Here is a 21954-nt window from a genome sequence, read left to right as displayed (position 1 = left end):
GACCAGTTTTCCTGTTCGTCTGTCCCCTTACCTCAGCATTCTGCCCATTACTTAAGCTCTCCCTTTTTGTCTTTGCCTTCTCTGTTTGATCAGGGCTGCTTTTTTATTCTCCTCCCTCAGCATGGAAGTGGATCTGAGAAAGAAATAAAGAAATGAAAGAAACTGCCTCATATGTCCCAGCCTGTATCTGTATCTGGCTAAGCATCTCCATGGTAGCATAACCCCCTGAAACTGTTCATCATGCTCCACTGCACTCAAAAAGGAGGACTGAGAGCAGGGAAGGGGCAAAACAAGGAAGGGTGTGAAGGGGCAAGAGAGAAAGAGAGAGAGAGAGAGAGAGAGAGAGAGAGAGAGAGAGAGAGAGAGAGAGAGAGAGAGAGGAACTGAAATAAAAGAAACTAGGAGAGCACTGAAGTGGAAGCCTCCAACAACACAAAAGGTTAAATCAGTTATCAATTCAGAGTTTATGTTCTGTTTCAGCCCAGATTCCCTGACCTCCTTACAGAGTCTGGTATCCTGTTTCTTTAAAAAAAAAAAGCTGTATGCTGACTGACTTACAAATGGCTAAATGGCTTACTGTACCAAGTCTACTGTGTGTGAGCAGCCAGAGACAAACAAGATGACATAAATATTGTGACATTAAGTGTCATGAGGCATGTGGGCATGAGAGTACATTACTTTTCATTTTGCTAACACTGAAAATAAGAGAGGACAGAAGAAGTTAAAAACATTCAACATTCATTTTATTGGTTTGGTTTTTTTGAGTACAGTGGTTATTTCTGCCTTTCTGGCATTCACAGACAAAACATATAACAATAACTGGGAACACAAAAAATATAGCTTTCTGATAATATCTGCGGCTCAGTCTAGTAGTTACAACAGATACAATAGTAACTCTCCGTACCTGATTGACAACGTAAATACAAACAAGTATTAAACATGTAAAAACTGTCCAAAACTGGAACTAATACTTTTGAAATTCTGTGTGGTTTATAAATTGACATAGCTATTTACATTCAGTTTGAATAATTATCATGTAAAGAAAAACAAAAACAAATATAGTGTATGAGTTTGAAAACATAAACACTGATTATTCGAAGTTTTGATACAATATATCACATTGATTATAATTAAAAGGTTCCATTATGTACGTTCAAGTGCTATTAATAAAGATGCACAGGAGGGCCACTCGGGTTGCAGCCATATGGGCTCTCCTGTCAGAGTGGCATGAATCAAGGTGCAGCTCAGAGATTGGAGTCCGGGGGGCAAAGGTCAAAGGTTACAAAATTCAGTCAAACCTCCACCTCTGAGACACAGTCAAAGTGGTTAGTACAGAAATGTGGTAATGTTTGTCAGATTCCTCCACGCCCCTACCTCGGTTACATAAAAAGAAAGATGTTGTATTACAGCTCAAATACTATCATTTTTTCTTTGCTTGCGTACAGGGTTTTGTTTTTTCATATCAATGCAGGGCAGTCTGATTAAAGCAGCGGCACATCAGAAGGTAAAGATGGTTGAAGTTGAAGCCAGTGCATGTTCCTTATCACTTAGCACAGAGCTGTACTTACATCAGAGGTCTAATGCTCTCAGTTCACAGCTGCTGGGTGATGTTTTTCAAGCTGAGCAGAAGATCAACAACAAAGACAAGGCTGGCGTTTTCCCCCTTCTCACCCGAGACCAAAGAGTGACAAGTTCTGCTTTAAAAGCTAACTAACTGCACTGACCAAATGCCTCCATCTCCAAAGAAAACTATCAACATTAGCAGCTTCTAAAAAAATCCTCTTGAAAAATAGACATTTTTACTTGTTTTTCATATATAAAAAAATATCTGTAATATCATTATGCAGTTCTTTTCACTGGACGGGTTTGACTGAACAGTCAAATGTGCTTCTTGTATTTCACGTGTGTGTGTGTGTGTGTGTGTGTGTGTGAGAACATTAGATTACTGTGTGAATGTGTATCAGTGTATGCCCCAAATAGCAATGTGTGTTAGATTGTACTCTTTAATCCTATCCTCCTCTTAGAATGATTCACTTTCTTTAAAAACAAAATTCTCTCTGCTCCTCACTTGTGCTATCTGACATTCTCCCTCTTTTTCTGTAGTCGATCTTCTCTTATCTTCTGATTCCTGGACGATTGCATTTGCCTGCTAACAGACAGTTTGCTGGCTGGACAGTGGACTCTCCAGGGACATGCAAGTGGGAGACAGGTCTGGACGGGTGCACGGCTTAAACATGGAGGAGATGTAGAAGGCCTGCAGGCACAGACACAAAACATGTCAGGAAATATACACAGACCACACACGTTGTCAATCATTCACTGTTTATAAACACCAAGAGAGATCAGAGTAAGGAAAATGAGGGAGAGAGCCTATTGTTTAAGCTAACTCGTCTAACAGAGAGCAGAGAGAAACAAATCTCGGGACGACAGAGATAACTGTTATTTTAGACTATTTAGACAACAGTGATTTTTAACATACCACCCAGTATGCAGTGAGTCCTCCTTGGATGAAGCCTGTGACGACATCACTGGGGTGGTGACGGTAGTCAGAAATGCGGCTCAGGCCGGTGTAGATGGCGATCAACACTAGGAGGAACTGTATTAGTGGACGCAACAGCCGAGCTCCTCGCCACGACAACCGTGCCTGCAGGTAGAACTGCAAGAAAGATACATACACATTGTTATTATATTGTTACTGACTTTATAATCACAACAGAAAAGGGAATACATGCATGTGGTAATGTATGCCCCACAACCATAAACTGATAATCACATCTCATAATTTAAATTCTGAAAATACAAAGACATTAATGTGAAAAATGGACCTCCACCCAGTCTGCTACCCGGAGGGGGAAAGAGAAGCTTGGCACAAGTCCATTAACACTATCCAAACCCCATTTCCTCCTTTTGTTCGTCCTCATCTCCTGCTTCAGCGCTGCAGTAGAGAATGGATGTTTGTGTCTGTAAAAAATGGGGTCGCAGGGCGAGTGCGATGCAAATGCAGGACTAGTTTTATGTGGAGGCCCAAGGTCTGTCTGGACCCGTCAACGACTGGGGAACACATGACCTACATTCCTGCGGTGAGGCCGACCCTCACCGGGTCCTTCTCTCCTTCTCATATCGCAACTCCGAGCAGGTGTCACTGTTCCTGCCTCAAACACCAGCACAGCTGGCTTGGGTCCGGGTGGCATGTAGATACAGGTTTGAATCAATCTCTCCAGGTTGTCTACAGTCTGCTAACTGCAAACTTGCATGCAAGGCAGTGCTGTGAGTTTGGGCCTGCAGTGTATGTGTGGAGAAACAACAAAGTGAGAAGTGTCCTCTTTTTTCTCACACCACTTGTTCCCCATAGCAATTTACCCTTCATTCCTCTTGTTCAGTCCCCCCCTACTCATCCTTGTCTCTCTCTGGTCAGAGAGGAGCTGCTTTCATTTACACTTCTATAGTGTACAAGTGCAAATAGAGGAGGCAGTGATTTTCATTTCTCCTCTCTTTAACTTTGTACAGCAACATCCTCACTTACTTTAATTAATTATAGCTATACACAATATGATATTTAAGTCAACTATGATTTAAGGGTTAATGAGTGGGAATACATGAGGAATGTGGACATTTTATGGTTAATAATGTGCTTTTGTCTCTTTCTAACTCTTGTTTCTCTCCCACAATGCACCCATGACTACTGGGCAGTGCAGTGTGAGAGAAAGATGAAGAGATGGGGGTTCTCATGCTGAAAGAAGCCTGTCGATCTCTCAGCAGGCATATTCAGCCCTCCACCGCCTCCTCTAAATGAGACCCACAACAAGGCCTCCTCTGTCTGAGTCGCCTCTTCATCTATTCATGTTCCCTGTGGAAAAACATTCCCCCTCATTCTCTAACTAACCCCTCCCCGTCTCACCAGCTCTTTCAGCTTGGAGCATGATGCATTTGGAGAATTGCTGCCCTCAAAGATGTCCTCCATTGCGATCAGGAAGTGTGAATACATTTAGCAGCACATGTGCTGGTGTGTGTGTTTTTGCATGTTTAATTAGCTTATCTAGTTAATAGTTGCACACAGGGTTCTTGGCCTCTCTGGACTGGTTTTGTCTCTACTAACCGAAATTAAAGTGACAGTTCCCCCAACATTGTAAACACAGTAACAAATCTTGTAATTACAAAAAACATAAGCTCCGGTAAACTTGACATCCAAGTCACATTCCAGATGTGTTTGTGTGTGTGTATTTAAAAGCAGATGTGACTTACTGCCAAGTAGAGCATGGTGTACATTGCGAAAGAAGCATGGCCGGAGAAAAAAGACTTCCTGAAGGAGAAGATCAATAAAACATGCCAAATGGTACACATTAACAGCATGACTCGCGATTGTATACTCCATCCTTAATAAACAAACCAAAAATATTTCCGAGCAAAAACACTCATGCGCACACACCACACACCTTGCTTCATCCACCAACTTCTGATTAGGCTGCCTGCAGGTGACCTGGGAAACGTAGCTGCCCGGAGTGCAGTTGATGGACGCATAGGTGATGTTACAGACAGACAGAAAGTAGGGTCGCAGGCGTCCTACACTTAGTTTGGCCATATTGGTGAGTGACTGACCCACACAGCAACCAAACAGGAAGCTTCCCAGCTCCTTATACAGGCACGAGACATAGCAGTTTCGGACAAAAGCCCGAGAGTGAGCACCTCGGAAACGCACCCGGTAGCATTCAACGAGTGCAATCTGAGATGGAAATAAGACAAGAGAAACTGGTTACATAAGTCATACAGTACATCTGCACAAATAATGGAACAGTGTAATTGTATTTGTTTTAGTCAAAAACACATGCTCAAAGACACCGTATTAAAGTGATGACAACATTAACTCACTGTTCCACATCTATTATTGTCTTACTGTTAGGCCAGTGATGGCTATACCACCAGCAATGAGCAGGCTGTCTGGGATGGCCTCTCTCTCCAGGTAAGGATAGGTGATGGTGGAGTCTCCACAGAAGAAGCCTCGTTTGTACGGAGTCACCGCCTTCAACTCACATGCAAAGAATGGGATTGAGGCTGTTGAGAGACAAGAGAGAAAATGGAGGGTAGGCAGACAAAAAACAAAAGATGGCTTGATGAATGCCTGTGGTCAGTGCAACAACGATCACAGAGAGAGAACGGATACAGAGATAGTTGGAACGCACAGCCAACATAAAAGGTGGCCTTCTCTTGTCTCACGGGACCAGAACGGGAGCAGCTTAAAGAATATCAGTTATCTAGTGACATGATTTCCAGATTCCTTGGGGATCAAGCATTCCACACATAGCTGCTTCCATCAGAGGAGCAGGGAGAAGGAGAGATGACAGACACAGAAAGGCGGACAGATGGAGAGATTGGCATTGCAATGGAGAATTAAGATGAGAAAGGAGGAAGAAGATGAGAGGGTGTGTTACACAAAACATTGCAGTGTGCCAAAAGAGGACAAACCTACCGGAGGAGCAAGGTATTGTTTAACAATGAAGCTTTGTTCTTGTGTAAAGCAATGACTTTTAGATCCATCTATTTAATCTTATTAAACATTAACAATCCTACATGTGTTTAATTTGTTTCCTGGCTGGTCACTTATTAGAAGAACTCTGTTTCAGGTGAAAGTGAGTCAAGGTCTGGCATGCTTAAGCAAACAAACCTGATGGGGAAAGTTTATGAGTAAAGGTTTTGCAACATTTTAATGATGACAAAAATTGAGGTGTGTTTGTATTCCCAGGACCGGGAGCTGAGCTGCACAGCTTTATTATGTGCTTCAAGTTAATAACCAATAGCCCTGTAAGAGCCAGTCCAGCCCGCTCCATTTCTCTGTCCCGTATCCCATGTCCCCTTGTCACCCCATGGAATGCAGCGAGAACATGGGACTAATCATTAACCTCTGTGCCTCTTCCTGTCATCCAAGGCCTGCTGGTTGGCTGGAACGCACCCAGGCCAAAACTGCTCCTGCCAGGGAATCTCTCAGACTACGTGACTGTGTAGTGCACAAGACACAAACTCAAAATCAGGCCAAAAGGAACAACACAAAAATACACACTCAAACAATGGCCCACAAACATGTCTTCAAGAATGGTAAGTCAACAATCGCTAACTGACAAAGGGCAGGAAATGAATACCTAACCTACTAGCTAACTATGCCCACTTTAAGATTTGTCCACATTGGCTTTGTTTTAGTTGTATTATACTGTGTGTCCCAGCCATTCAACCATACCACTCATTTAGCCTCACTGAACTGTTAAAGGATAACAAGAAAATGATCTATAGGCTTAAGGCTATCAGCACAGAAAACACATGAGGAGGCAACTCTTACCATCTGTGTGACAGTATAGCTGATTAAGAATGTTATACTGTAGTCATAAGTGTGTTTGGTAGTGACCTCTGTACTCAAAGTCATGCTGCCCTAACAGAAAGACAAAACACAGATAAAGGCCAGCCCTCTAGTATTTAATTTGAGAGGGGCCTTAGTAAGAAAGTGAGGAAGGGAAACACATTGCAGGCAGATAGCGGAGGCTGTGCAGTCAACAAAGAGCGAAAGAGAGATAGGAGACACCTCTCATCTGACCTCAATCTCTCGTTCATCTCCAGTCGCCACATCTACAGGCCATACCTCACACATCCCTACATAACATTACATAAATGTGGTTCATGCAACACACATCCACAGGTCACATACAGGCGCTATCTGTTTTTTGGTATAGAGGAAATTATTATAATGTATTTACTGGTAAATCCTTATTTATTTGGAAGTTCAGGTGTTTTCTGGTCAGAATTCCTGCCTTTATAAAAAATCCCAGTTGAATGTTATTAGGGGCATCATCTAATGAAATGAATTCTCTAGTCAACTCTTATATTGTAAGATTCCTATGATGTTGAGTGGAGTGTACATTACATTCCTTTAGGAAAAGTAATATTACAGAAAATGACTTGAAGTAATTCTTCGGATTACGTTAGTTTACATTAGCTAAGATTGTTGAGTATTAGATATAAGATATCAGAAATAAGTATTTTGTTTCTTGTTAATTTAAAAAGCAATACCTGTGTGAGGATTTCACGGTTGCCTTCTGCCGTCGGCATAAAATGCATAATCTTAATCTCCTAATCGTAATCCTGTTATCTTTGCGTATCATACCTTGGTGGAGACCTGCAGAGCTATGTTCTGGTTTCTCTCTGGTTCAAATTGAGTGGGTGTGGATGTGTGTGAGTAGGCTATGTGTTCATATATTAGAATGGGTTTCTGATGATATTTTGGGGTGTCCTTTGTGTGCTCAAATGTTGCAACATAAAGTACAGCATTGTACATTTATTCTGCCTGTGTAAGGTCAATTCTGTGTCAAATAGAGACATTTTTTTGCTTTCTATACCATCCATTAACAGACTCTCACTGTGGCCTCATCATATTCCATAATATGGACAGTCCTCTCTCACTAATCAATATTTTCCTGCACTTCCAGAGAGGTAATGGACAGATTCTCCATTAAGGACTGAACACTCTGCGGTCACAGTATGAGCATGGACTTTTTAAGGGATCTCTTTCAATACATATAGAGGTATAATGGAAAACATGAAGTACTGAGCCAGATTGAAGCATAGTTTATGATCTTAGACCTGCAAGTGCTGATGGGTTGTGTTGTTTTCCCATTATTGCAGGAAGTCCATGGACAGACTCGGCACTAATGGCCATGAACCAAAGATCACTCCACTGTGGCAAAGCTAAAATACGCCTAAATCTCAGTTGCATCACACATTCTCAGTGCTGTGTACAATTAATAAAAAAACAAATTGATAGTGCTGGAAACACATGGAAAGCTATTCAGTGCCTGTACAATCCTATACAAATTACAAGCTCCTGTGTCACAGTCAACCTCTAGGTTTTACAACTACATTAAAATAGTTTTCACAACAAGACATGAAAACACTCCAGAAACCCTCACATCATCTGTCAGACAGCTGTGAGTGAACCTCTGCACCTGGCCAAGACATGCTCAAAAGACAGCCCGACCAGAAAGACCTGCGAGCGGACCCAAAAGGAGGCGGAGGAGTGGGTCGGCTCACACAGCCAGGCCAAAATGTGCTGCTCGTTGGGCCTGACACTCAAAGCAGGAATGCTTTCAAATAGTCAAAGGGGACAGAAAGAAAGAAGGGGGGAAAGAAGAGAAGGAGGGAGGGAAGAAAAGAGGAGGAATGAGAGCAGGGGGGATATGTTCCTCTGAGAAACTGTTCTGGTTCTAATTTACACATCTATGACCACAGCCCAGAATGAGATCACTGTGAGAGGAGAACAACAACAACCAAAAGCAAAATAATTAAATAAAAACTATGGAGAAAGCGCTTACATACAGAGTGCTAAAAACTAGGGCAGATGGCAGTTATTCATCGACATGCTTTATGGTCAAACTAAAATCTAGGCTAAAAATGCATGGCCAGAAGGCTTGAAGATTGACAAATGAGTGAGGTTGATAATACTGGGGTGAGAGAAAACTGGAGAGATGGAGCCAAGAGAGATGCGGCAAGGGTTTCTCTACAGAGAACAGCAGGCGGAGGTGATTAGTGGTGGTTCTGGAATGTGAGGGTCAGAGATCTGGGCTCTGCTGGGACCCGCTCTGTAAACACGACCCCACGTCAACCAGCAGAATATCCACAACACACATGAAGACTCACACACATAAAAACCACACAAGGATGCAAACAAACCAAACCCACAGCCACATAGCCTAACAGACAACCAAACAAACCACCAAACAAACCCACAAGTTTCTAGAAAAAAAACAATTAACCAAATAAACCACACACAAGCCAAACAATCCTAGAGCCGGGCATTGAGGCAATCAGCTTCACTTTCACAGACCTAAATGAACTGCTGCGGATGCTGCTGTCGGACAAACAGCCTGTGAATCCTCATAGATTAGCATGACACTCAGCCTTAAGCTATATCTAAGCCACAGTAATGACAATCTGCTTCATCACACTCAATAATGTTTGACTGTGCAAGCCTCGTTCTACATTTGCCCTTTGATAGCACTGGAGGACAGTAACCTGTCACCACTGGTCCATTTAGACTGCAGTGTAGGATTAGGCTGAGTGGCCTGTGGCCCAGCTTGCTACTGCACCCTTCAGGAGTGGTCCACCCTTGCTGGGCCCCTCACCATCTTGCATGTGCCAATAATTCCCAGCAAAAATCTAAGCTGCTTGTTTACCTACAAGTCAACCTTGCAAAATAAAATAGTGAGATGGTGAACTCAATCATGAAGTGTCAGAATTTGAAAATTAAACAGCATAATTTCTGGTAACGACATTACAAGAAGCAGTGTAATGGCCTGCCTAACATGCTCATAAATAGTGCAGTCTCCAGTTGGGCTGGGTGGGCTTTTACAATTATTTGTGCAATAATGACTTTAACTGCACAAAACTGTCTCTGTGAACTAGCCTTGATCTGTTCTTTCATTTTACCCTAATCAGTTTGAGTCATGGACTTTAAAGGAAAAGCCAAGTCTTTTATGTTTCACCTGATGTAAAAAAGTACTTCTTTGAAGAGATGGCTGGGTAGAGACTGTATGCATGCACCATCACACAATCACATGAACACAAAAGAACACAGAAAGACACGCACAAAAAGACACACAGAGAGACAGTTGTACTTTCAGGAAGGTAACACTTGAACAGGAGGTGAAGTCATCCTAACTAAGACTATGATTATAATTGGTAACTAGTCCACACAGCTTTCTGGGATGGGAAAAAAACGTGCTCTTGTTTAGTAGCATTTCTTTAAACCAATCCCATTTGTCTTGGTCTGCAAGCTGCAAAATAGCCTTAGGAAGGAACTTGTTTTAGTGAAACGTGTACGTTTTAGTCGTGCAACTCAGATTGGACAGATTTACGCCGCAGAGATCTGAGGAGGCTCATAAATCAATCTGACCTTAAAACTCCAACACAAAGAAAGCAGGTAACAAATATCTGGCCAAAAAGGCCTTCCGGCGGAATTTTCGGCAGCACCAAAGCAAATCCAGAAGTGGAACGTCGTGGATATAGAGATATAGACTATTGGTGGCCCAATCAAGGTTGTGGAGAGATAGGGTAAGGGTTAGTGGTGGCCCCCTGCACTGACACATACACAGATTTATTTTCCATTATTGGCTGGATTGTTCTGCGAGACTCGGAATCTATTTTGTCTGCCCTGATGGTAGCACAAAAAAGACTAATCAGTAAAGAACAAAGAGGGACTGAGGAGCCAAAACAGTCTTGGATCTTTGTTAACCATCTGCTATCATCAGCATCTGCTGCTGCTGGACCACCTTTAAGTAGATCCCCTCTGCTTCATTTATCATACCCACCCTTCCAACATTCAGCTATAGTCAGCTGTTTGTCTCAAATTCAAGTGATCCAGGCTCACAGGTTTGTTTGTTCTACTTTAAGACATATGTTTCATGTATCCGCATACAGTGGCATTTTTCAACTTAATGTGACTTTACCTTCCGCACCAGGAGAGCTCTTGCTTGCCCCCTTTTACTGTTACTGTTACAGCTGGCCAGTGGAGACATGCTTCCCGCAGCTGCTTCTGTTCTCTCCACACTTCACTGACCTGCTTCCTGGAGCCCGACTCTGGAGTTCAGGGCAAGAGTGGTGAGGTCTGACGTGGGCTGTCTGTCTGCCTGTCTGATTCAGCAGGAACATAAAGGACCCGCCACTCTGGTATGTACCTTGGAAACTTTAAAGGGGCTGTGTGGTGGTTTTTGTGGTGGGAAGGTAAGGGTGTGCAGTAAGGTGAGTGCTGGCTGTCTGTAATGTGAAAACAGCACAGGGTTGTGGTTGAGACTGCAGGGGAGGTATTTGGCATGGAACAGCCTAATAGTGGTAGAACTGTGTATGTCAAGAGTTGAGGGCTGTGGGACTGTTGTGTTTAGGGTGACCAGATGAGAATGGGTAAAATGTGGGACAGGACAAGACATGAATTTTAAAACTCTGCAACAAAATGATTTATTGTTTTTATTCAGGAATGCAACTGTCATGTAAACCCAAAAAAAGAAATAAAAAATCTGCTCAGCAGCTATTTTATTATACATGGAGTCATCCTCCCGCTTAAAGAAGGACGAGACCAAAATGTTGGTCTGACAGTTAATATACTACTACTTACTATTATCCCTAACTTATGTGTAGTTTGCTGCTAGCATGCGGCCTGATGAGCCTCCATTTCATCAATGAATGAATGAAAAATAGCAATGCGGATTTATCCATATTCACGCCTATGTAGCAGATGACGGAAGCTGGCTGCAGGACGACTCCATCACCATTAACAGTTTTTAATGTTCTATCAGACTATAACTACTTGAGAGTCTGCTCTTGAGACTTTCTTCTAATTTTCGGGACAATTAGGGCAGGATTCGGGATTTGGGACAACTGCTTGGATTTTGGGACCGTCCTTAATTTTTCGGGACATCTAGTCACCTTACTTGTGTTAGAGTGTTTTGGTTTGCAGGGGGAACATGCAGTTGGAACAACTTCCGAGCAGAGCTTGAGAGAATGAGGGGAGGGAAGGCTCCAGCAGGTGAGATGTGACACAATGATTAAACGGTCCCACTGATAGGTAGCGATTCCATGGCGCCAAGCGAGGCTGCATTAATCTCCTTATGGGGGACAGACAGATGAGGAAGAGTCATTAGTTCTGACAAATACAAAGGCGGGGCAACAGGCTGTATTAAGATTCAGGTAGATACTTCGATGATAAGCCTCTCCAAACCCATTCTAGCTAACGAGCACTGAGAATTGGAGTAGCATACACATCTTTGTTCACTCATTACGACTAATGCCTATGGACCACCCTGGGCACTTACGGAATCATCATCAAGGCGAAGATTACAGCTGCATGCCTCATTAAAAGTACATTGGAAGCTATTTGCTGTCTGAACAGTATATCCTTGCTACTTCCTCAATAGGACATAAACAGCTGTAGCTAAGATCCCTCAGTCACCCCTGGGCCTGACATCTGACCCCTACTGTAGATCTTCAACCCCTTCCACGCCTCAAACTACTCTCCCACCCTGGGGCTGTTCACTCATTCAGGCTCTTACTTGCCCCTCAGCCTCTAGGAAACTGAACAGGCTCTGGTGTGCTGATGGGTAAAGGAAGATGCATTGACGGCAGAGTACATGTGCCCATATAGTCTGTCTAAGGAAGGGTGCAGCTAATGGATTCCCGAACGTCTGCTGTCAAATGGGAAGGAGATGCATTAGTACACTAACGAGAGAGAGTAAGCAAAATCACTTCTTTCACTGACTAATGATTTGACTGAGCCAGTTTTAATGGCTCTCCATCTGTCTGCCACAGAGGGACGCCAGTGGGTTCCATAACTTCATGGCGTGTTTGATCGGGCCTAAAACGCCCAGCAAAACAGTCGGACAAAATGGCCAATTTGTCAACAAACAGCACACACATGGCAGCTGTAGTAGGGTGCCCATATTAAAAGCCACGGTGACGCATACACACAAACGCCCACACTTTTACCATAAACATGCACACGCACACATAGGAGACAATTTAATATTCCTGGCCCTATTCACACCGACATGCTGTGACGTGTTGGCTTCTTGCTGTCTCACTCACTTGGCAGCTTTCTCTGCCAAAAGAACAGAACCAGGGATCCTCGAACATAAACCCGCCACCCGCCTAAAACACACTTGCAGACTTAATCCACACACACTAACACATCTCGCTACATTGCTGAAACACCTTCAGTCTCTAAATAGTTTGTCTGTTGAAAAGAGGAGAAAAAAAGACAAGGGTGCAAAAGCAGACATAAGCTGTAAAGAGGGAGTCCTTTTAGAATTCAGATAATTCAGGTAGATACCGTCCCTCTCGTCCTGGCATGCTGCTTCACGTCTAGAACAAAAACACACACTTGCACATAACAGCGACCAACTGATTCCCGCTTTGTCTTTCTATAGTACCCAAAAATAGTTTTTGTTTTTACTATGGAATGAAATCACTTTCATGCTTTAAATAGCCAGACAAAGCCATGCAGTTTATCATCAGTGTGAATAATTGTTCTCTTTTGTATTATTTTACCACAGCCTAACATCTTGTTCATATCAGGTATGAAACTATTTCACAATTAACCTTTACAAGAAGGTCAAGCCTAGTGGCTGTCATAATGTTCCTCTACGCTGTAAAAGCTAATATAAGGTTTTCAAGTGCCACTTCTAATCATTTCCCAATTACTCTTAAGAGAGGCAATTACTGGCTTTATTGGAGTGATGACAGAGTTAAGACCACCGGTGCAGGAGGGAAACAGCAGTTCAGGCTGGAAGGCCTGTGCCTGCCTGCTCTGCAGATATGACAAACACCCGACACCTCCTGACCTCTGGGAGGCTGGACGCTGGATCTTAGATGCAGCCATAGGGCGCAGATTCTGTCAGGTCTGTCCCAGTTAAAACCCTACAGTCCCATCAGGAATTCATGCACACAGACACACAAGCACACACTTGCATTCTGAAGCTTCCTGGAACTTACTGACACTGAGCTGAACAGAACAATCCATCTCTGTGTAGCATACATAACATTCATGTCAGAACAGTGCCATTAACAACACTGCGTTATTACTCGAGTGCAAAAGGGTTAGACAAGCCCGGTGTTGAATAAGAATATGATCAGGTAACCTGAGTTAAAACCGTGGTTAATTTCCACAATATCCCAGAATTCCACAACAGAAAGATTCAAGTTAATTTATACTGCTGCAACATACTAACTTTATATCACCACATGTTAAGTAAATACTAAACCACATGGAGAGGCTGTGAAAACTTCGGATCACTGTGGAATCCCTCTTCAGCTGATAACATAATGAGGATGGGATGCTTCAGGGTAAAATTCCACAGTTACACAGTGAATGAGCCCCTTTAACAAGATGAATAATGCTGTCAGGTCAACCGTCTGAGGGAATCTGATGATGGCATTTTTAAGGGAAAATTGGGTTAGTCAGAGATAAGAGGGTTTAGCTCAATGAAGGGCCCAATTCATCTCCACTAAGTGATGGCATTCACTGCCAAATGCCCACAGATGAGACAAAGTCAGGCTTCTGCTGATAACTGACATGATGGTTAACGGGGCAGAGACAGGCAGGATGCCGTCAAAGAGCCGGAGATCTGCCTGTCATCTAATAGTATGTTCCAGTAGCATGAATGGTACAAAACTATATCATTAAATATTATTCTCTCATTTTGGTATAGTGTAGCGAACAATTCCCCATGTGGTGTTTAACAGGAAATTATGTCTTTTTTTGTTGAAGATTATTTTTTAGGGGCTTTTCTCTTTATTTGATAGTTACAGTGGATAGACAGGAAATGTGGGAGAGAGATGGGGGATGACACGCAGCAAAGGACTGCAGATCGGACTCGAACCCGGGCCGCTGCAGGACGCCAACACTCTTACTGGGAGAGTTAGAAGTCGCCCCGTGATTTTGTCAGCTTATCTGATTGCTCTTAATAAAACTATTAACACTGTTTATATTTTGGTTTTATTTTTGCTGCAGAGAAAAACTGTATTTTCATCTCAACCTCTTTGACTTTTGTTTAAATTGAAAATGGAAATGTACCAACCTATAAAACCAAACAAGTATGCAACTGTTACTTTCGTAGCAAGAAGGTGAATTCCTTTAACTTTACAAAAGTCACAAGACTAACTAACTAACTGACTCTCTAAATCCTCTCAGCTGGGACCAGCTTGAGGCTCAGGGATTCAGACTCTGTGTTGTAATCTAGTAGGGAGGGGGCTAAGGGGGACACGCAATTTTGTGAGAAAGCAAGTGGCGTGCTTCTTAGGAGGAGAACTAAGAGAGACTATTTCCTCCATTGTGCTGACTGATGCTGGGTCGCAAGCCACTTCCTAAACACAAAAACAAAGCAGCTGAAAAGTGTGGAGTCAACAGCTAATAGCATACCTGCAGGGGTTAAGAATAACACGCCAGTGCCTCACACTTTTGTTTTGTCCGCTGGCTTACTTCCTATGTTCTAACTGCCAAAGAGACTGAGACCTGTCAATCTGCCTGGACGGGTTCTGCCTCTCTAGTGTTTGCAGCTGGTCCTTATAACCACTCACACAACACTGATCTGCTTCCCTATAGTAGTCATGTGAGATGACGACATAAAACGGATGAAATTATACAATCTCACTACAGTGGGGCTCGAAAGTTTGGGCACCCCAGGTAAAAATTTGTATTAATGTGCATAAAGAAGCCAAGAAACGATGGAAAAATCTCCAAAAGACATCAAATGACAGATTAGACATTCGAATAATATGTCACAAAAAGTTTGATTTTAATTTCCATCATTTACACTTTCAAGAATAACAGAAAACAAAAAATGGCATCTGCAAAGGTTTGGGCACTGACCCCGTTGGCAAGTATCACAGCTTGTAAACGCTTCTTGTAGCCAGCCAAGAGTCTTTTAATTCTTGTTTGAGGTATCTTTGCCCATTCTTCCTTTCAAAAAATTTCCAGTTCTTTTAGATTTCACGCCTGTCTGTCACGCACTGCTCTTTTAAGGTCTGTCCATAGATTTTCAATTATGCTGAGGTCAGGAGATTGTGAAGGCCATGGCAAAACCTTCAGCTTACACCTCTTAATGTAATCCACTGTGGATTTTGAGGTGTGTTTAGGATTATTATCCATTTGTAGAAGCCATCCTCTCTTTAACTTAGAGCTTTTTCACAGACGGCATCGAGTAAGCTTCCAAAATTTGCTGAAAATGTATTGATTTGATTTGTCCTTCTACTCGTGAAATGTTCCCTGTGCCACTGGCTGCAATACAACCCCAAACCATGATTGATCCACCCCCATGCTTAACAGTTGGACAGAGGTTCTTTTCTTTAAATTCTGTGCCTCTTCTTCTCCAAACGTACCTTTGGTCATTACGTCCAAAAAGTTCTATTTTAACCTCATTGGTTCACAGAACTTGTTCCCACAATGCATCAGGCTTGTCTATATGTTCATTTGCATTCTTCAAACGCTGATTTTTGTGGTGAGGATGTAGAAGAGGTTTTCTTCTGATGACTCTTCCATGAAGACCATATTTGTAAGAGTATCTCTTTATAGTGGAATGGTGTACTACAACTCCAGTGTCTGCCATGTCTTTCTGGATGGATCGTGCAGTCAAACCTGGGTTTTGACTTGCCTTTCTCTCACCATTTCTTAATTTCATTCCGAACGGAGGATATTGGCATCTGAAAACACTTTGCTATCTTCTTACAGCCTTCTCCGGCTTTGTGAGCGTCAACTATTTTCAGTTTCAGTTTCTAGACAAATGCTTAGAAGAACCCAGGGTGCTGATTGTTGGGGCCAGGTCAGATGAGTCTGGGCATTTACAACCTTAAGATTGACATCACTTGGTCTTTCCAGACAATGATCGAGACCAATCCATGACACTGTCAGGTCTCAGCTTTCCAAAGGGGGCGGTGCATGCTAGAAACTCTGCAGGCTGCCCAAACTGTTGCAGATGCTATTTTTTTGTTTTCTGTTATTTTGAAATGGTATGGATATAAAATCTAACTTTTTGTGAAATTTTAAGATGGAGATTGGAGATTTTTCCATCTTTTCTTGGCTTCTTTATGCACATTAATACAACTTTTTACCTGGGGTGCCCAAACTTTCGAGCCCCACTATATAAACCGAATATCACAGTCCAGTAGAGCAGGTCATTATCAAGTTTTCAGAGGATTTCAGATATTTCACAAACTAGACTGAACAGAGGAGTAAAGTCATACAGTACTTTTTACTGTCTGTATCTGTAATCTGTATCATCTATGTATTGTTTGTCATTCATCAAGTAAAAACACAAAACATTTGAAATCTTGTTTACGTCTATTATAAGTTAAAGAAATTTGAGTTTAGTGACTTCTGCTTTGCACAGAAAAAGTCTTTAGTTTCAACATTTTAAAAGTAGACAATAAATTGTAAGAAAAAAAGATTCATCTATTACTGGCTATTATTAGGCTAGGCCTAGTTGTGAAAATTAGGTCTTCAAATCCACTATCAAGTGGAATCCTTCAGTCATTTCAATGTTATTAGAGAAAATCATTTTAACCTCTCCTTTATCATGGTTATGTCAGTGGCCTCTGAGTTGTTATCCACATGTTGTTACTGATGTTTCTAATTGTCCTTGTGAAAACTGGTGGTTAATGTTATTGAATGGTTCCAGCTGAGCATTGTAACTTATGTGTAGCTGACATTCTTACTGCAGCGAGAGAGGCGAAAGAGCTCAGTGGACAGCGGTAACTTTCGGCACGAGAACACAAGCATGTTTTTATCCCAATTCCCACGTTCTTCTCTCGGGAACTTTGGGAGTTTCCATGGGAACAGATGAATTCCCGGGACAACTCTGCTCCTGCCAGCTGAGCCCCCATCCCCTCCCTCCTGCCCCCCACGTGCACCGAGGGGAACGAGCTGAAAGTTTTCACATCGTTTGAACAGTTTCCATTTGACTTCTGGAAAAATGCTTTGCAGCTTCGTTAACTTTAAACAAATCCCCTTGCAATGCTTTTTTTCTACTCAAAGCCAACTTCTTTTAACCTCCTTTACCCCTAAAGATGTATCCAAAAGCTCGTGTTGACACTTGCCTGTGTCCTTTAAAAGTAGCCTGTTCAAAGTGAGTTATACTTTTAAATTCAAAGCTTCAAAAGTACGCGATGAAGTGGTCATCGCTGCACAATATTGGAGTTTCTGTAGGCAAGTTAAATCATCCTTAACACAAAACATTAACCCTATTAGGTCAAAATAATTCATTTCATTTAAGTAAATACAGATTCTTACCGACACAAAGGCATATTAAATCCAAACCGACAAGCATCTTCCTCTTGGTGCAAAACGAGGTTTCTTCCTCAGGTTGAGAAACAAAATGCTTCCCGCCGCCGTTCTCCCTCCCGTCCCCGGCTCCTCCGGTGTCTAACCGCAGCTGGAGCTCGGCGTCCCGGGACAGCGTGTTGCCGTGGGTAACGGGGGAATTGAACTTTTGCATGTCTTTAGCTAACAAATAATAATGGCAACTTGTTTAAAAGTTGTTTGCAGTGGCTCCGTTTTGTCGTAACTCGCTAGCGAACGGTGGTAATTCCCAAATGTTTCAGTCCGTCCGTCGTCGTTGCAACGAATCCATGTCAACGTAAGTTTGACAGCAGCAGACCCTGATATTAACCAACCGACAGCTAGTTTACACGTTTGTCTTAAAAAAGCTAACTGCAGAGGGAAATAAAGATGGAGGCTACTCGAAAATAGGTGGAAACTCAAACATCCGAGTAAACTTTAACTCAGTTACACCTCTCAACTAACTTGTTCTGAGTGTGAGCGTGTGCCTTCTCTCTGCTCTCAAACAGACCAGCATTCACTCTAAATGTCAAACAAACATGAAAGTTAAACAAAACTTTTAGTTTAAACTTTCAAAATAAAGTCTTTCCTAGATGAATGCAGGCCTCGCCGTTGGTCGAGTAACTGTGAAACGTTTATTTTGGTAAAAAAATCGTATGATTTCCGGTTATTCAGTTTGACTTGACCCATCTGCCGTCCGCAGAAATCAATGTTTAACGACGAAGCCGGAGCTCACAACATGTTCGTTCCAGCTGACCTGACAGCTCTGCAATGACTGGTCCTCTTCATTGAGTCGTCCACTATCCTATTAAACTGTCACAACCATGCACATAGGCTACAGCTTATGATGTTCTTCAGATAAATAATGCAGATTTAAGGAGATTCGCCGAAAAGAAACATAGGCCAAGCAAAACTTTTCATTGGGCTGATTCTCCTAATAGCAATAAAGGTAACAACTCAGTGGTGGCCTCACTGTCAAAAAAAATATTTTTGATCCTAGCCTATTGCACCATCTATGCCCTGTAGCCTACATGCAAGTCTGTCTGACAATTGGATTTTTCCACAATATTGACCACTGTTTGACTGTCTGCCACTGCACTAGATAAATAAACAGACAGACAAACCACAATCTGAACACAGAATTCCATCAGCTGTGAACTCTTATGAAATGCATGTTGCAAGTTTAATTTCTTAAATCAATCAATCAGCTGCATTTATGCCAATTGATTCCTCAGTAATGAACTCCATGGCTGTGAGGGCTGGGGACATGGCCATTTTAAATGTTTAAATAAAACTAAAACAATGTTTATCCTGTGCTGACTTGCTTATATTACTGAAAAGTATTATTAAAATTATACTAAACTGGCACAGTTTCATAGCCTTATTCATTTATTTGACATAAATATTTTAATAGAACATAATGTGACCGAGCGACTCACATTTATTATCTAAATGTATCACATTGTTATATACAGAACCGGTCAAAAGTTTGGGGTCACTTACAAATTTCCATACCACTCCATTATAGACAGAATTCCAGCTGATCTGAGTGGGTGGCTGATATTTAATGCAATATCTACATTACCCATTATCAGCAACCATTCATCCAATGTTCCAAATGCACATTCTGTTTACTAATCTGATATTATTTTAAAAAACTGAGAAAACATTGGAGAACCATTTTGAGATTATGTAAGCACATAATGTAATACAAAAACGGCTGCCCTGGTTAAAAAAAACAATGCAACTGATCTCAGATGGTATTCTGTCTACAATGGAGTGCAATGGAAATTTCTAAGTGACCCCTAACCTTTGACCGGTGGTGTAGGTGTTCTGGGGGAATTTGTGATTTAATTCACTTAAGGGTGTGTTCTTTGTAACAGTCCATTGATACATTTTGGTACTAAATCTGGGTCCGTAGTGAATGCCTGTAGAATATCCAAGTTCAAACTAACTTCACCGCGATCATGTAGTTAGCAATGCCTTATTCACTTTGTGACTGTGTGTAAGAGCTTTCCTGCCCCCTGGTGTAATGACAGAAGATCAGCTGCTTCCGCTTATCAAAGTTTCACAACAGTCTGAAACACTCTGGCTGTCTTGGTTTGTCACACCTAATTTGGGTTGCAATGTACGGTCATTTTGATGGTTAAAAATCAATTTATTGTTTGGTACATTAAATGGCAGAAGACAAGAAAAACATACTTGTCCAGTGTTGTGGATTGCAACTAACACTGCTTTTACATACACATATACACATATACACAGAAAACACATTATTTATTTTACTGCCAATATAAATGCCTAGACAATTGAAAAGGACATTTGATATGGAGTGGCAAACAATTGTTATCAAATGGCAATCTAAGAATTAAAAATCAATTAAACATTTAAATTTTAAACTGGCAAAAAAAAAAAACTTTGCAGTAAAACCTGTAAAACTAATGTTCAGTTTGTCAGTTTTCCAAAACTATAAAGTTCATCCTTTATTTGTAATACGTATACTGATTGCTAATGTTTATGTGAAATAAAAAAACGTTGAACAAGTTCAAATCTATCTCTAAAATCTATCTATATAAGCCTAATGCAATATTAAGTATTTTTCTGAAAAAAATGCCAAAAAAGTATTAAAACCTTTAAAAAAAAACAATTGTTTGTATGGTAAAAGTTTCGAAAACAAAGACAAAAACTCTGGAAGACAAAAGTCAAAAGCGTCGGAAGAAGTGACGAAAACATTGGAAGAAGTGACAAAAACATCAGGAAAAGTGACAAAAATGGTGCAAGAAGTGATAAAAATGTCGGAACAAGTGAAAAAACGTCACAATAAGTGACAACGGCGTCAGAAAAAGTGACAAAAATGTTGGAAGAAGTGACAAAAATGTTGGAAAAAAGCAACCAAAAAAATCTGACAAAAGCTGTAAAATGTTGGAAAAAGAGACCATGTACTATGTAAAAACATTTTTTTTTAAGTGAAAAACAAAAAAAATTGTGTGCACACAAAAGCACGTGCAGTATAAAATACAATTCAGTATAGAATACAATGTTTATTATAAATTAAACTAACAATGAGATCCATTGGAAATAATTAGCCGTTCAAACACAGTACTGTTTTGATCATTTTCAGTTTCTAAAATGTACTTTTACTTTAAATACTTTAAGAACATTTTCCTGATGACACTTACATACTTTCACTTAAGTTACATTTTAATGCATGAAATGTACTTGTAACAGAGTATTTTTACAGTGTGGTAGTGGTTCTTTTAATCAGGTAAAGGATATGAATACTTCTGCCACCACTGGCTGTAGGTCATGAGTGATGCAGCAGAAAGCAATAGTTTTTTAGCCTTACATTTTTTGTTCTTCTGTGTCTCTGTCTGTTTGGTGCATTATTCATTTACACCCACTAGATGGCTGTAAAACTTCATCATTCAGGACAGCAGAGAAAGTAAACATACTGTATATCAACAGTGGTCACTGAGGAGTGGATCAAAATTGGCTGGGGTCACAATGATCATTTAGTGTATTTCAGGATCTCAAATTCATTTTTTTTAGCATATGGTGTAGTAATGCTACATGTGTTTACATGTACTGCAGTCACTTTCAGTCTATGACAATCTACCGTTGGTGTCATCAGTTGTATCTGAGCTGATTTTCCATCCGCCTTTGACATTATGCGTCACTGTTTCCGCTATTAATTTAGCCCATTACCACAGTTATCCATCCTCAACCACTCTGATAATGTTGGATGAAATTTCATTTTGAATGACTAAACGTCTTTCCTCTCTGCCTATCAAATGAAACTGTGATTCATTCAGGGTTATGCTATTTGGACTGGCTTTTGTTCTGAAAGTGTTATAATCACCCACAATTCAAAGTGATGATACAAACATTGTTGAAACAATCATATTTCCTTCTCCGTTTCTATAATGTTCGTCATCAAAGGCCACACTCAAACGCTCATGTGTTTCATAACTGCTGACTTCCAAAATGCAATTGTTTTTCTGTTTTTTTTAATCATCTCATTTACGTAAAATACAATCCATCTATACTGCAGTGCACATACATGCCTTCAACCGCTGTGATCAAAGTCAGTGATAAGTCTG

The 21954-nt window shown here is 41.2% G+C and overlaps 1 protein-coding gene across 1 annotated transcript; it reads right to left on the bottom strand.

Annotated features, from left to right (window-relative positions):
- Window positions 1-726: 726 nt before the first annotated feature.
- ppap2d (phosphatidic acid phosphatase type 2D) lies at window positions 727-18581 on the bottom strand. Its single transcript, XM_034894260.1, has 6 exons — window positions 17807-18581; window positions 4892-5049; window positions 4434-4720; window positions 4243-4300; window positions 2480-2656; window positions 727-2254 (listed from the first exon to the last, which is right to left on the bottom strand). The coding sequence occupies exons 1-6, from the start codon at window positions 18009-18011 to the stop codon at window positions 2150-2152; spliced, it is 990 nt and encodes a 329-aa protein (XP_034750151.1). The 5' UTR covers window positions 18012-18581; the 3' UTR covers window positions 727-2149.
- Between the last annotated feature and the right edge of the window lie 3373 nt (window positions 18582-21954).

The sequence above is a fragment of the Etheostoma cragini genome, chromosome 15 (genome assembly GCF_013103735.1).
Source record: "Etheostoma cragini isolate CJK2018 chromosome 15, CSU_Ecrag_1.0, whole genome shotgun sequence".
NCBI lineage: Eukaryota > Metazoa > Chordata > Actinopteri > Perciformes > Percidae > Etheostoma > Etheostoma cragini.
Note: the sequence above shows the minus strand (reverse complement) of the source record. Positions and strands in the feature narration are given on the sequence as shown.